The 16,324-nt window shown below is 27.4% G+C and overlaps 1 protein-coding gene across 1 annotated transcript in view; it reads left to right on the top strand.

Moving 5' to 3' along the window:
- Positions 1-10,376: 10,376 nt before the first annotated feature.
- The window catches only part of LOC135923200 (filamin-A-like), a 61,478-nt gene continuing 55,530 nt past the window's right edge, over positions 10,377-16,324 (top strand). The window contains exons 1-2 of the mRNA XM_065457821.1: positions 10,377-10,728; positions 10,792-11,058. Coding sequence (XP_065313893.1) covers positions 10,392-10,728; positions 10,792-11,058 — 604 coding nt within the window. The 5' untranslated portion in view covers positions 10,377-10,391. The remainder of the gene's footprint in view (positions 10,729-10,791; positions 11,059-16,324) is intronic.

The raw sequence follows: 16,324 nt of genomic DNA, 5'->3' as shown, positions 1-16,324 counted from the left end.
TACAGCTTCATCAAGGATAGCTCTAAAGTCATCTTTCTCTTCTTCCTTGCAACCCATTTGAGGAGCATATACTGAAAGAATGTGTAGTATTGATTGAACAATGCAGAGTTTTATCTTCATTAGTCTATAAGAGATCCTTTTGACTTCTACTACTGAGGAGGTTAGATCTTGACTGAGGATGATGCCGACACCGTTCCTATCGCTAACAATTCCATTATAGTACAATTTATACCCATCTCCAATTATTAAAGTCTTCTGACCATTCCATTTCGTCACGTTATATCAACTTTTCTCTTGTTCAACATGCCAATTTTATCGTTTTACCTTTAAGTGTACCAATATTTTAACTTGCTAATCTTGTCTTCTTTGCTTTGACCTTTATTTTATTTTTCACAGGATGGAGGTCTACACCCTGATTATGTCGCGTAGAGAACGCCCTAGCTTTCATAATCATATTTCCATTTGATTCCTTCATTTTGTTTATTGGACAGATATCCTTAGCACCCAGCTGTCCAGGCGTGTCGGTGACCGGGGTGTCATCTCTAAGCTCCGAAATTCATCTTATTATATGTCTTTACACATTAGTCATCGAAGAAAAACTTGAAAGTTTTTATGCTCCTTGCCAGGATTGAACCTGCGTCCTTCTTCGTCCTTCTGTTTCCAAGCATAAATCTAACCCATTAGGCCACCCCGGCGATCATTAATATATAACATGAAGAAGAAAAAAAATTGAACACCAAATTATTTTAGTTCTTTTCTTCATATATATATATATATCACACACACACATTTAATATTTTATGTTTGTCTTAAATTATGCATTGCAATGTCAACCATAAAATATTCGTATTACCTATTCATTGGCAAAGTAAATAAAATTAAATTTATATGAATACCAATATATTCTAACATTCTTAATTAAAAATATTAATTTTTATAATGAAATAATTTACTTATTAACAAAAATATATTTAAAATTTAATTAATTATCGAAAAAATTCTCTAAGATTAAAGTCTCAATTAATGTAACCATTAAGTACATGGCACTCAGAAGAGGCTTAATGGCTAAATGATAGCTTTGCTGTACAATTTAACATTTGGATAACAATTTGCTTATTTTTATCGATTACCATCAACTCTAGTGTTAATGGACAGTCTACATGATTAAACTATAGATAGATTAATATTCTTTTAAAATATTTAAAATCTATTTGACCACCTAAACTATTTTTATTCTATAAAGGTCTAATGTAGGCTTGAGCTAGCATATTAATGAATAAAAGAAGACAGCATTTTCCCTAGCCAATTTCAAACCGAGATCGATATCAAAGGACGAATAATATCAATCGTACCCACAATTGTAAATGATAAATATACATCTCTATAATTTCCGTTATCTTATATTTATAATTTTCGTATCATTAAAATGATTACATTTTTTTATTCTTTCTATTTTCGTAACTGCTAAATGAATTAAAATAATTAACTATATAACCTATACCTAAAGTTTATTTTATTAATAAAAATTAATTTTGATAAAATTAAATACGATCCGACCCGAATAATAAATTGGCTAGACAATGTCTAATTCTGAGTCGATCTTAAATAAAATATTTATCTTAAAATAAATTCTATTTTTATGGATATTAATTCCAAGGACTAGACCATCCATTAATCTGATCACTAAATTCACCCGCCAAACATATAGCCTTGGCTGTATGACTAACCCTTTTGAATTTATCGGGAGCATCTTTATCACATATCAGAATCTGGTATTTGAATTCAGGGTGCTAAAAAGTTATAAATTTTAAAACTATAACCAATCCTTATTATTCTCAAATTTTCTTTGTTGAACAATATTTTGAAAGTCGGTCACAAATTTCAATTGTAAAATCACTACATTAATCTTATTTCAAAATTTATATTTTTATTTCGTATACATTAATAAATAAAAATAACATAATTTTCCTTATATATATATATATAATTTTAATCAATCTATATATAAATTTATAAACCTGTGTGCAACATCTTTCTCCCAAGTTATTTTCACTCAACATCGAGTAAACTCATCGCAATCGTCCAGAACATGATAACATTCTTCCGGATCTTCCAACTAATTCCCCCCCCCCCCCACCTGCATATCAACTGAAATCTCTTTACATTTCTCTCATTATTCTTCTTTGCAGCTAATTTTAAGAAACATTTCTTTATTTACCTCTTTCTTCTCTCTCCGACCACCAAAACATTTCATTATTAAGGACTATTCGGCCACCTTTTTTTATTGATTATTTAATGTGCAAGTAAAAAAAATGGAAATAAACTCAGTAATATAATTAAATTGTACCTTTATTTGGTGCCGTTACAACACCCTATTTTGCCTAAACAAGGAAAAACATATTTTTTTTAATAGTAAATTTAAAACATTAATAATGATAAAATAAAAGTTAAGATTCCTTGATATCATAATGCGTATAAAGTTCAAAAGTTTATCGGCAACATATAACTATTGATATTATTATTCTATACCTTTCATCTAATTTTTAATTCATGTTTGCGATGTTGTTAAACCGGCCTAAATTTTTTAAATAAGGATATATATATATATATATATATATATGGTTACCGCTTAATGCCACGTGAAAAACTCGCATTTGAATGAGTGGAAAAATTATCCATTTTGGTTCGAGTAATTATAATTAATTGTGTTAACATGAAAATATTATCGTGCATAAACCGTAGTCGAAAAGGTTGATGTGACCATAACAACATAAAAGAATATTTTCAGGTTTGTTATATCCCTGTTAATTATTCCCGGACCGAAAAATATTAAATTATAATAAAATTAACAAAAAAAAAAACTAATATAGTTAAATAATTTTACTATAAAAATGTTAGCTTTAGTTTGTAGAAAGTAGAGTGCTAGGGTTATCTCCCCCGCATATTTGTAAAAGTTGAGATTTAATTTTAATATTTTATCACGAAAATGAATATTAAAGGGTTTTGAAGATGTAGATTTTTTTTGATTTAATAAAAGGTTTTGAAAATTGGTTTTACACTCAAAACAAAAATTAGCGAGCCCTTAGAGTTAAGTATTTTTTTTTTATATCTTAAGCTTTCACCTTTTTCTGGTGGTAAGCTTTAATACTCTCTCCACTTTATTATTCATGCTATCTATCTCTTTTTATCTCGGATATCCCCCACCGGAGTTCCTTATCCATTCCATTTGGATCTTCCACCGAAGTATCGCCATCATTGTAATTTGATCTCATACCGAAGTATCAATATCGACAGATATCCCACCGAAGTTTTCTTATCGGTTCCATATATCATCCTAGAATGGCTTACGAGGTCAGCTGACCATCTTTCATTTTTGGTTTGTTAGACATATCCTAGCACCCGGCTATCCAAGTCTTTCGGTGACCGGGGTGGCATTTCCCAGCTTAGAAATTCATTATAGCATATGTCCTTATACATCTGTCATCAAAGAAAAATCTGAACTATGTTCATTACCAGGATTGAACCTAGGACCTTCTGTTCCAAGCATACATCATAAACCCACTAAGCCACCCCGAGTTAAGAAACAAAAATTAAAAAGATTAGGAATATTTGATTATTACTAACTCCTCTTCTCTTCTCTTTACCTCTTTTTTCAAAACATTTTATTAAAATTCGTAAATATAAGGATCACCATATTTTTTACCTTTAACTATAATCTTTCCTCCCCCCCCCCCATCCTCCCAATCAAACTTTAAAATTGCGTTATCGGAGATATTTTTCTGTCTCTCCTTTCCCTACTAATGAAGATGACCAGTCTTCGGCCCAGACAGGTCCGATGCCCTTGGATCAGACCGGATCACGGCCTTTCAAAAAAGATCGATAATGACCGTTGTCATAAATAAAAAAGACCGTCTCTCAATTTTTTATATTTTAAAAATATTTTAGTTTTTATCTAATGAATTCTTGTTTATAGAAATGATTTTTTTTCCTCATAAAATTATATGTTTTCATATTTGCAAAATTAAAATTAACTAAAAATTTCATAAAAACGAATATGTTCTTCTCTAAAATAATGAAATAAAATATACAGAGAAAATGATATAGATTGAATAGTAAAGCAAACTTGTATAATAATATAAGACCCGTTCGTAACGTAAAAAAAATCAAAAAATAGGTATGGATACATACTCTGGTCCTCAAAAAAGATTCTGGTCTGATCCCGGTTTAAAACCGTTAAAACTGGACCGTTGACTTTCACTACTCTTTACTCCTTTTTTCAACAATTTTTGAAAACAGGATATAATAATTATTTGTAAAATTATATTCATGGGTATCAAAAAGTGATAAAAAGAAATGATACATTGAAACTCAACATCATTCAATGTTACGAGAATACTTATTAGAGGTAGAGGGGAGGAGGAGGTGTAATTTTTTTTATATAATATGTCTTCGTGGATATCAACTAAAAACTATATTTATAAATTATAGTAAATTGACAATTTTGGGATGCTTATCCGTTTTAGCCAACAGGCACTAGACGCGCCAAAAGGCGAATTATTAAAATATTACTATACTATATTTTAGAATAAACTGATTTCATTTAGATATTTTATTAAATGTGTACTTTATTATAATTCTTATTTGTGTAAAAAAATTATAAATAAGAGATATATTGCAATATATCTATATATATATGTTACTCACAATTGCATAGTAGAAATTATAAACTATATATTGTTTTTTATGTAATTATCGAGTCTTTTTTTATGTTAAATAAATGGTCACAATTAAAAAATAAAGTAAAAGTTTTAAAAAATGATTTAAAAGATAAGGCACTGAGTAGGTATCTTTCTTCTTCGCTAAATTTATATTGATTTGACGTTAGTTTACCGTCAGGCTTTTCAATGGCAATGAAGATTGTTTCTCAGTCCTCCACATACTTATGATTTAACGACTTTTTTTTAAAACTTAATTGCTCAAAATTATAAAATATTAAATAACCTAATGATTTATACCGAATTAATTTCTTCGAATTCTGTCATCAAATGATTTTTGTTTTTAAATTTTTTTGTCATTTTCAAATGATAGTTATCCAATCGGATTTGCTGAGTTTTATTAATCTATGCTCTTGTTATGATTTCGGGCCTAAGTCATGGGGCAGGAGGAGAAGTACAATTTAAAAAAAAAACATAATATCATTTTAGGGGGTATCAAATGAAGGCTAATAAAAGGTTAAATTGATTACTTTGACACTCAACAACAAAATAGTGGCTTAAAATATCCTAGCCTAAAATATTATGATGGCATCAAATGAAGGTTAATAAGGAGATCGATTGGTTACAAAATGTTAGGATCAATTGATTATATGGATAACTATAACTCTACGAGAAAAAAAGAACGCCAAGAATGACGGCTTAAATACAATTTTATTCTTTGTTTAATTTGCGGAAGAATAAGTCTTCGTAAGCAGTCATTTTTATTTAGAGTGACTGGTAATGACTATGATAACGGGTTAGTAGGAGGGGGGTGGAGGGTGGGGTGTGTATAATTTAATATCGTCATTCAAATTAGAAGGCGTAGAAGTCCACGGGAAGTAGTATTTTTAAAATCAATAGAAATATGAAAGAATTCTGAACAATTAAGTAATTCTTTCTGAATAAATAAATTATTTGAGCATTAAAAGATAATTCAGAGCATTCTGTAATTCTTTCAAGCCATTAAGTATTCATTCTGATAGTTTAAGGAATTTTTTTCCTAGCATAATAGTTTTAATTCTGAGCGATAAATATACGCATTATTTAACAGGTTATTAGATAAACGTTATTATTTATAAAAGCAAAATTAATTTTTTTAATTTGAATAATATTTTGCTTTAATGCATTTTATATATCCACATATAAGTCAGGCTATTAAATAATGATAGTCATTTTCGGCTGCCATACGCATATTTATTCTTGGTTTAATATCATAATAATTTTAAATAATTACAGCATACAGATACCGGGTTGTTTAGGATCATAGGCGTAGCCAAAGGGGGGGGGGCAAGGGGAAATTTCCCTTCCCCCTTAAGAAATTTATCACTTTTGTGAATATCATAAGCTAAAAAAAATCTCACCCTTAGTCCTCTCCAGTGGCGTGGGGGTGGTTTTCGGGTTTGGACCCCTCCCAGAGCAAATTTTTTTTTTTAGATTATACGTTCAAAAGACTTAAAAGTGATTTTATATAAATTATATTACTATTGAAATTATTCTGGATAGTATTATTATAAAGTCATTGAGAATAATCTACTAAATTATAATAACATATTATTGATGCATTTAAAAAATATATTTATTATATATTTTCGAAGATATGGTTATGATTTGTAAGATAAACCCAGCTTTAATATGTATGGACCCCCTCTAAGGAAAATTCCTAGCTACGCCACTGGTCCTCTCCCACTTCCTGGCCCTAAAAATATATGCATATATCTTAAACAATAATTTGAAACATGTAAAAGTTTATATTTTTTATAAAACTATTCATCATAATTTATATATTTTTGGAAAAAAGCATTTGTATATAAAAAAAGTGAACCAAAAATGTTTTTTAAAAAATGGAATATAAGCCAAGATAAAACTGAAATGTATTATAATCATTAATAATAGATCCATAACTGAATAATATTATATATCAAATATAATTTTTTATAAAGTGAGTAATTTTAATTTATTTATTTTAATAAAAGTAAAAATAATTATAAAACTATTGATAAAATTAAATCATAAATTAAATAAAAAAATTAAAGCACAATACAAACAGTTAAATATTATATGTCGTAGATTTACAGTATATCTAATTTTATCCATTATCATATGACAATCAAATAATTTTTACCAATATAGGGAATTATTTATTTTACAGAAAACTATAAAATATTGATAAGGACATCAGAAAATATCTTTTAAAGACATAGTGGGATAAATAATATGAAGATTATTTTTTAATATCATTTTTTAGTTAAAATAAATAGAAGCGTTAAATAATTGAATGCAAATTGTTGCTATATTTATTACCAAGAGCATTGATTAGTAAATTTTGTTAAGATATTAACAGTAACATATTCTCTAACTGTCAAATATTTCTGTAAAAGTGGAATTTTACCTAGTATTTTTTAACCAATTCTATATAATAGAGGAATATCAACTATATGTCTACTTATAAATAAATTTCTTATACTTGTTTGTAATAAATGATTACCATGCTTTTATATTAATGTATATACAAGTAATTTATTGTATTTTATATAAACTAATAAAAATATATTTCATATTTGTTCCAGGCTTATTTTTTTTATTAAAAATAACTTCTTCTCTTGTAAAAATATTTTATGATTATATATAGACTAAGGTAACGCCTCAAATGGGGTCTCGAAGCCCCCATAAATTTTTTAATTCCCCCCCCTTAGGGAAATCATGGCTACGCCTATGTTTAGGATCCAACTAGTACTACTCCTGAGAAAAGAACTAGTTCCAGCGCTTGTCATTTTGAAATAGACATTGTAAATATCCTGTCCAACCAATGGTAATGATGCAGGATTAATGAAACCTAGCCTGCGATAGAATAATTACAACTAATCAATGATGCTACGAACCAATTAAGCTATTAACAACTAACCGCTAAGATTTTATGACAATCGGCAGCACAGGATAACTATTATACATGGTTAAGAAAAAAAATATGGAGCTACCTGGAACAGAAAAAGAAAATGTATGATTTATTCAAATTTATGAATAATTTTGAATTCGGAAAGAAGGATATTAGAAGTATTCTTAAAGAACACATGTTTCTTTGTGTGTATTTTTTTTTATAAACTGATTTACTATTCTGATAAAAATAAAGTATATAATATTAATATGAATTTGTTTAAATATTTGCAGTTTTATTAGTCATTGGAAAATATTTATACATATATATATAACATAAATGATATTAAAATTCTTCCAGATCCTATAACCAGAATCTTTTCTTCTAGAAATTCAGGAGGCCTTTTATATAAATTTTTTTTTTGAAACAGAGGGTATTATGAAAAATATTTACAATTTTTATACTGATTTTTCAAATAAATCATTTTGAAATTAAAGGTACACTCTACCACTGGAATAAATTTAGAAATAGGTCGGATTTTATATACTCAAAAATGGTTCATTAAAGGATTTAAAAAAGATCTCGATGCATATATATATTACTGATTAAAAAGAAGATGAAAAATATAATTGTGTTACTAAAAGGGACCAATAGATAAATCGAAAATTTTGTTAATTGTATATTTCTACCTAAGAAATTAAGAATTCCCCGGGTACAAACAATTCTACTTTTATTTTACAAGTCAAACTTATAGGAGAAAGTAAATGAAATTATTATTTCTTGTTATTCAAAAATAGAAGTTTTTATTTCAGTTTTGTAAATAAATGAAAGTTGTTTTTGTAAATTATTTTTTCTGATTCTCTAATTTTTACGATAACTTTAGTGGAATAAAGTATTTTAAAAGATTAGTTTTTTGACGAAGGAATTGGAAGCATATTTTATTTTAAATTTAGCGAATATCATTAATTATATAAAAAATTATGAATAAAAAAATTTATTCAAAAAAGATAACAATAAAAAAAATAATAATAAATTTACATTTTAAAAAACTGCAATAATTATATGACGCATAATAATTTTCATAATGTTATAGAAACACACGATGGCTTGCTAAGATAATGAAAACAATTTTATTAAATTAAAAATAAAGAATTACATTGTCTATATTTATATATGCACACAATGTTAGCTTTATATTTTATTATTTAAGAATATAAATTTGAATGTTATTATATGAGATAAAATGAAATAATTTAAAATAGAAACTATATATTTTATAAAAGATCATTCGATTATTATAAATTATTTTAATTATTAATATAATTTATTTTAGACAATTTTATATAATATTTTTATTGTTATTATAATAATTAATATTTTATTTAAATAAATAATAAAATATTATTTTGTAACATTTATGACGAATACGGATTCTAACTGTAGAATTTCTATCAAAAACGACTATACGGTTTTTTATCCTTGCCAAAAATCTAACAAATGTGAATGGAAAGTTTTAAAAAATAAAATATTTATCAAGATCATTATATAATATATATAACTGTATATATTTTGTATTGTTAATTTTTTTTTCTCAATATTAAAAATTATCAAGTTTTATTAAATAATATTGTATGGCGATTTTCATTTCATGATTAAAGGTATGTTGAAATCCTTGTTGAGATTTCTTTTTAATTTTAAAAAATTAATAAAATGGTGATTAATACATTTCTAGTTAGAGTTTGTTATAAATTAATAGATCACCCAGCAGCAAAATTTATATTTTAGATTAATTTCAGAAAATTTATAATATATGTTTTTTAAAAAAAAAATAAAAAATGAATAATTATAAAACTTTAGAATTTAAGAGATTTCTCGAAAGATTTTGGATATTTCAAAAAATGTGGTAGTTTTGAAATACAATTGAATATAGTGCGTATATTTTTAAACTTTAAAATAATTGCAATTGTCTATTAGTCAATGTAGGCTAACAACCTTGTTGAAAGAATGAACTTAATTCCATAATACGGTGGAAACTATCGAAATATGAAGCGGTATGGGTAATAATATATTGTTTTCATATTTAACTTTATATTTAGCATTTAAGCAATTTTTTAAATTAAATTATGATTTATATTATTTTTAAAATTTTAACAGGCGTTATTAAATTATCCTCTATATGTTTCTCCCCTTAGTTTTTTTTGCTTTTAGAAAGCTCAGGATGCTAAGAGGAAATAATACTTAAGTTTCCCTTGTAAAATTTATATTTTTACAAAGATAACATACAAATTTTTGCCATTTATATTCTATCTAAATTAGGTGATAAGATATAATTAAAATATGATAAAAGAATTATTAAAAAGTGTTGTTTATGATGGATCTGATATTTTTTTTAATAAACTATTAATAATATTTTCATATAAATTAGGATAATTTAGCATAGTTCGCATTGAATTTTAGTAAATATAAATTGCGAATAAAAAATCTATTTTTGAAAATTCTTTTTCAAATTATGCATCGTTATTGTATAAACTCTCGTTTGTAGAGATTTATATTTCTTAAAATGACTAATAGTCAACCTGGTAATGATTAGCAATAGTTATAATAAACACGTTGCTCGCAATATATCGATAAACTCAATTTTTCACGTTTTTTAAATTTTTTTCGTCTGGTTATTTCTTACTTTTTTAAAATATTTAAATAAATTATTTGCATATTAATATTTTTAAATTGTATAAATTTAAATAGATAGTTTTTTTAAATTTTGTATGAGTTCTATAAACGACAATAGTTTTAATCGAACAATATCTGATAGGCCAGCAGCTGATAGAGAATTTGGTGAAGATGCAAGCTGGAAAAGAATTCAACAAAATACATTTACGCGATGGGTAAATGAACATCTAAAAACTGCTAATAAACACATTGGTAATCTAGAGACCGATTTATCAGATGGACTAAGGTTACTATCACTCATCGAAGTTTTATCTGGGAAAAAAATTCTCAAATACAATAAACGACCAACATTTCGTTCGCAAAAACTGGAAAATGTGTCAATGTCTCTAAATTTTCTTGGGACAGAAGAAGGAATAAAAATTGTAAATATAGGTAAACTTTGAAATAAATGTATAGTATTTTGATATTTTTTATTTTTTTTGCTGAAATTTATAGATAGTACGGATATTATTGATTGCAACCTCAAACTAATTCTGGGACTTGTATGGATGCTTATCTTGCATTATTCCATAACTATTCCCTCTTGGGACAATGAAGAAATTGTAGAAACATCCCCAAAGAAAAAGGGGCATGAGCCAACACCAAAACAGAAATTACTGACTTGGATTCAAAGTAGAATTCCTGATATCACCATAACAAATTTCACATCAGATTGGAATGATGGCAAGGCTATTGGAGCTTTAGTAGATGCTGTAGCACCAGGTATCAAAATAATACACGTTTTTTTAAAAAATTTTCTGTTATAAATTTATTTTAATAACTTTTTTAACTAAGATGATTAATAAATCTAGACCAGATTTCAACTATTATCTTTAAATATAAAGAGAAAAAAAATTAATTCACCTCATAATGAATAATTTTTTAAAAAAATTATAAATTAATATTTAAATTAGAGATCTGCAAAGTTATATCTGGCCCGTAACCGCCCCAACTTCAAACTGGGCTCAGGCCTAATTATTTAAAATAATCAAGTTTGGGCTAGGCTGGGCCTAATATTTTTAAAAAAATTTTGGGCCGGGTCAGGTTGGACCTTGGAAATTTTATTAAATACATCTTAATTTATCAATGTTATATTGAATTTTTATGTAAAATAAAAATTTTTGATTTAATTTATTGAAACTAAACGCTATATAACATATGTCTTTTATTTTAAGTAATTATAAAAATTAATTTCTATATTTAAATAAATTCGGGCCTTGACGGGCCGGTAAATTTTTTAAAAATAAATTTAGGGTTTGGGCTGGGCCCGCAAAACTTTTTTTTAAAAAAATTATCTGACAGGCCGGTCTTAAAAATTATACCCAACGCAGATCACTAATTTAAATATTCCCATTTAATCTATTATGAATCATGTCACATTTTTGATATTACAATTTTTATATATGTCATATCTAGATTAAAAAATTATTTTAGATTGTAGGAGGGGGGGGGTATTGGTTATTTTTATATAAACCTTATTGGAGATCTTTAGATTTACTTATCAAGGCCTTTGGCTATATTAATTTTTATAAAAATTATTTTGGGCTTTTTTTATTATAAGCATTCATTTTCTCTAAATTAGTTATTAACTTTTACTAATTTTTCTTTCATTTTTTTAAGTGATATATTGTAAACATTTTTAGAGGAGAATGGGGTTGGGTTTGTAGGGGAGAAACTTTTATTAGCTTAAAATGATATTTACTACAGGCAAATTTGTGCTGCCCCCTCCCCCCACCCTTTCCTGGTTATGTCTGCTGAAATATCCCCAAACTAAATTATAAAAAGTAAATGCTAGCAAAAAATCTACCAATCTTGTTTAGCCTATAGACCAAATAACTTATAAAAATGGAATCGATATATTTTATCTTCCAAAATTAATCCTGGCTAAATCTGGCATGACCAATTTGGCTGACAAAATAACTAGATTATATTGAGTTTCTATAAAAAATCATACAGCTAACTATTTTTTTTTTGAATAGAATCTAAATAGGTTTTGATTTAACTTTCACAAGTAAATATACCAATCCTTAAAAAAATGCTTTGTTGGATTAAATGTTATATTTTTTGTTATCTAAAATTTTCCTACAATTTTTTGATAAAATTGGTTTGGTCAAAAATTATTATGAAACTAAATATTTTAATTTATTTTGTTACTATTATAATATATGCACCTCCTTTTTTGTTAAACTTTATAATAATCTTAAAAACAAACAAGGAAAAGTCTTTGAATTTACCTTAAAATTATATTTATTTTAGAAATATCATTGTAAGTCAAATAATATCTAAACCTTGTTTTTGTTTAAAAAAAATTTTCCCCTTTTTATTTTTTTTTTCAAAATAGTACACTGTATATTTAGGAGGTGTGTATTAATCATAAAACTTTACAAAATCACATTGACATCAAGTATTACTATAAGAAAATTTTGGTAATTTTTATTTGAAGTAACTATTTAAATTGTTACATTTTTTTTTCAGACTGATAAAAATCCCAAATCAAGCATTCTTAATAGGAAATCTGAACCATTGCATGTTGGCCACTAATGATTAAAAATCAGATAATTTGTATATATATAGAAAAATAAAAATAAAATACGATATAAAATTTAAAAAATTTACATTTATCTGATACAATATGGATATTTTTTTATAAATATTAAAATGATCAATTAACAAATCTTGTACTATCACCTTTTTTTATTATTATCAGTAATCGTTGTTATGATAATGTCCATTGCATTTTCAGGTTTTTAGCAAGTGCGGAAAACTGATTAGACTGTGTAGCTTTTTTAAATAGTGAGATTTTTTTTATAGAAATTTCTTAGTTATAAATTGATTTAGACCACTAATTGAAAATAAATGGATTACTGTTTGTGTTAATAAAGAGTTGTCTTCTTCTACTTATAATTTGTTTCAATTCAATGTTCCCTAAAATCATACTTCTATTTTAAAGATAAATAATTGCTTTTTATTATTTTAACCCCTCAATTTTATTTTTCATCGTTCGTATCAAATGTAAAGAGTAATGATTTTCATCTTCAAAATTATCTTTATTCCATAGTTTTCAAGGAATTTGTGACTTGCGACATTAAAATGGCTAAAAACAAAATATCGCCGCCATTTTTTTATCTCTATAATATACTGTTGGCTGAGGCTGGAATATCGCACAGATCAAGGCCACTCATTTCTAGAAATTATATGAAGTCATGATTATTAAATTTCGATTCATAGTTACACTGGGACCTTCCCATAAAAGGGTTAATAGGGCTTCATCGATTGGGAGATTTTGTTAAAGCATCAAGGTAGCGCGTTATCACGCTGCAATCGCGGTGCTATATTTTTTTGAGTAGCAATTAATAACCCCCTCTACATTTTTTTAGATTCTAAGTAGCTATCTACTTTGCATTCATTCATTCATTTAAAACTTGATATCGAAAAACTAAAAAGAGAAGATGGCCTTTATTTTTTTTTTGATATCTCCTGCCAGTATGCGTTATACAGAAATTAAAGGACTAATCAGGACCCGGCCCTTAGGTTGATCGGGGTTTTCATGGATCAGTCTGTTTCTTGAGTTCCTCGAAAAAGGTTAGAACTTTGATAAGTAGTCTAGAATTAGGAATGGAGAATTTGAAGAATAGTTTTTTTAGAGAGAAGAACAGGTTCGATGGAAACAGATTACAGGACAGGCATTCTCGGAATAGGTTTTTTAAATAAATAACGATATTGTAGCATTCGCGCCAATATTTAAGCAATATCGCATTCTCCGTAATTCTCGCGTTGATATTTAAGCGGAAATAAATTCGCTGCTAAGACATTTGCTAGAATGTTTTTTTCGCGATACTACAATCCTAAGAATACATTTCTCGGTGATATCCTTTCGTTAAAACGCGATCGCGACCATACCCTTTCCCGGGAAAATGATTTACGATATTTTTCTCAAATCGTAAGAATCGTAATCAAGAGATACGCGTACTCTAAAATATATATTTTTTGGAAAAATGCTAAATAATTTTAGTGAATCCTATTCACTCTTCCCCCCCCCCCACTCCCTCAATCATCCCTTAAATCCCATATTCCATAATTTTGGAAAAAAAATTTTTCTTACAAAATTAATTTTTAACAAATGGGCTAAAGCATTATTTTATAGTTCCATTTTTTTAAAAATAAAAATTTAAATTTTTTTTAAAAATAAAAAGATCATAAACCTTTTATTGCGGAATTTTCCTCTAAAAAAAAATTTAAAAATTTGTTTTTTTTCGCGTTTGATTTTAAAATAATTTTAAGTAAAAAAAAAATTTTTTTTTGTTTTTTTCGCGTTTGGTTTTTTTTAAATAGGGAATTTATAATGATTTTCTTAAAAAAATTTTGGTTTTTTTTGTTTGCGTATTTGGGGAATGGAATAAGGGGGGGGGGGAATAAATCTGATTATAAAATATACTTTAAAAAAATATTATGAGCCAACTGCTCGGAAAGGGGAATTATTAAAGATTTTAAATATTTATTTAGAATAAAAAAATCGTTTGGCTACTGAGTACAGACTGTGTAGAAAGAAAGAAAGATGGTGGAAATAGTGAAACCTCAGCCATTGTTACCCGGACAACGGAACTCTATCTGGTTCTAGACCGATGGTGGAAATTGAGGGTCACGAAGATGTACTTTTATAGAAAGAATTTTACGGGTTATTCTACCGAGGCGTTTTTTTTTCTAAAGTTTTCTGTAAGTTATTCCAAAGGGGCTAAGCCCTGGGGAATGGACGGAAGGAAAGGCCGCCATAAGGTGCCACCCTGGAAAGGTAGCTATTCGAAAGGCGTTTTGTACTAGAGTGTTAAAACCGGTGTTAGACCTACAATCTCGGCCCCGTTTTGTTAATCGTTTTACGGGCCGGACCGGACCCAGTTTTTAGAGTTTGGTGACTCGAAAATTAATTTTGGACATGTGATCTTGTAATTTGGGTTCGGATATGATCCATAACAGAATTTTTCGGCCAATTTAATAAGTAACGTTTTTTTAAAGGCCCGGTGGGCAGTCATTTTCCTACGGGTTTACCCGCCCAAACACGTGATTTAGGCGGGGAGGGAGTTTTGCCAAATTGTTATGAATACAACATATGACTGAATTTTTCCTCTTGCCCAAGTTTCAAGTCTACAAAAACTGATGCTGAATTATTTGATCAATCATTTCGAAATTTGAAAATTCGAAATTATCACAAATTAGCTTCATATTGTCAGAATACAGTTAACCGAAATTAACGCCATTTTGGAAGTTGAACCACGAATTTTCAACGAAGCTTATTGGGGGTTCGAAATAGTGTTGTTAAACGGCTAATTTTGAGCCGATTTTAAAAAACAACTGTCAATATTTTAGCCAAATAAATATTACCTAAGGCTCCAGATTTCGCTAATAGATGTCTAGATCTTCGTGGCATCTGTGAGCAAAATCTTCAGGCTCGAGTAATATTTTTCTGGACAAAATATTGAGTCAGCTGTTTTTAAAAATCGGCCCAAATATAGCCGTTTAACAACACTAGTTTGAAATGACAGTAATTAGAGGTAAAAACCTCAACCGTACAAATCATTTTGCTTGAATGACAAATCAGGAGCAAAATGACTTATCTAATAAGGCATTTAATTTATTACTAAAATATATTGCGACTTCCCTTATTGTAAAGGAATTATGACCTATTTTGACCAAGATTTTTGCGATGAATTTGCCACTATATTGCATCTCATTTCCATAATATATTATGTAATGTATACGATATTTTATTAAACGCGAAAATATTATTATAGATCTTGTCTCTTGATGAGACCATTTCTCACCCCAAAGGAAAATACAAAATGCGGTGGTTGTTTTTCACCTCGTAAAAAAGCCTCGTTGTCTTTTTTTTTTTTATAATTTATTATATTTATATGAAACAGTAATTCTTTCTTTTTTGAATTGCTTTTTAAAATTACGTACCTTTTTGTTTTTTCCTACATAATTAAACGCGTTT

This window comes from Gordionus sp. m RMFG-2023, chromosome 2, assembly GCF_954871325.1.
Source record: "Gordionus sp. m RMFG-2023 chromosome 2, tfGorSpeb1-WG-v2, whole genome shotgun sequence".
NCBI lineage: Eukaryota > Metazoa > Nematomorpha > Gordioida > Chordodea > Parachordodidae > Gordionus > Gordionus sp. m RMFG-2023.
Note: the sequence above shows the minus strand (reverse complement) of the source record. Positions and strands in the feature narration are given on the sequence as shown.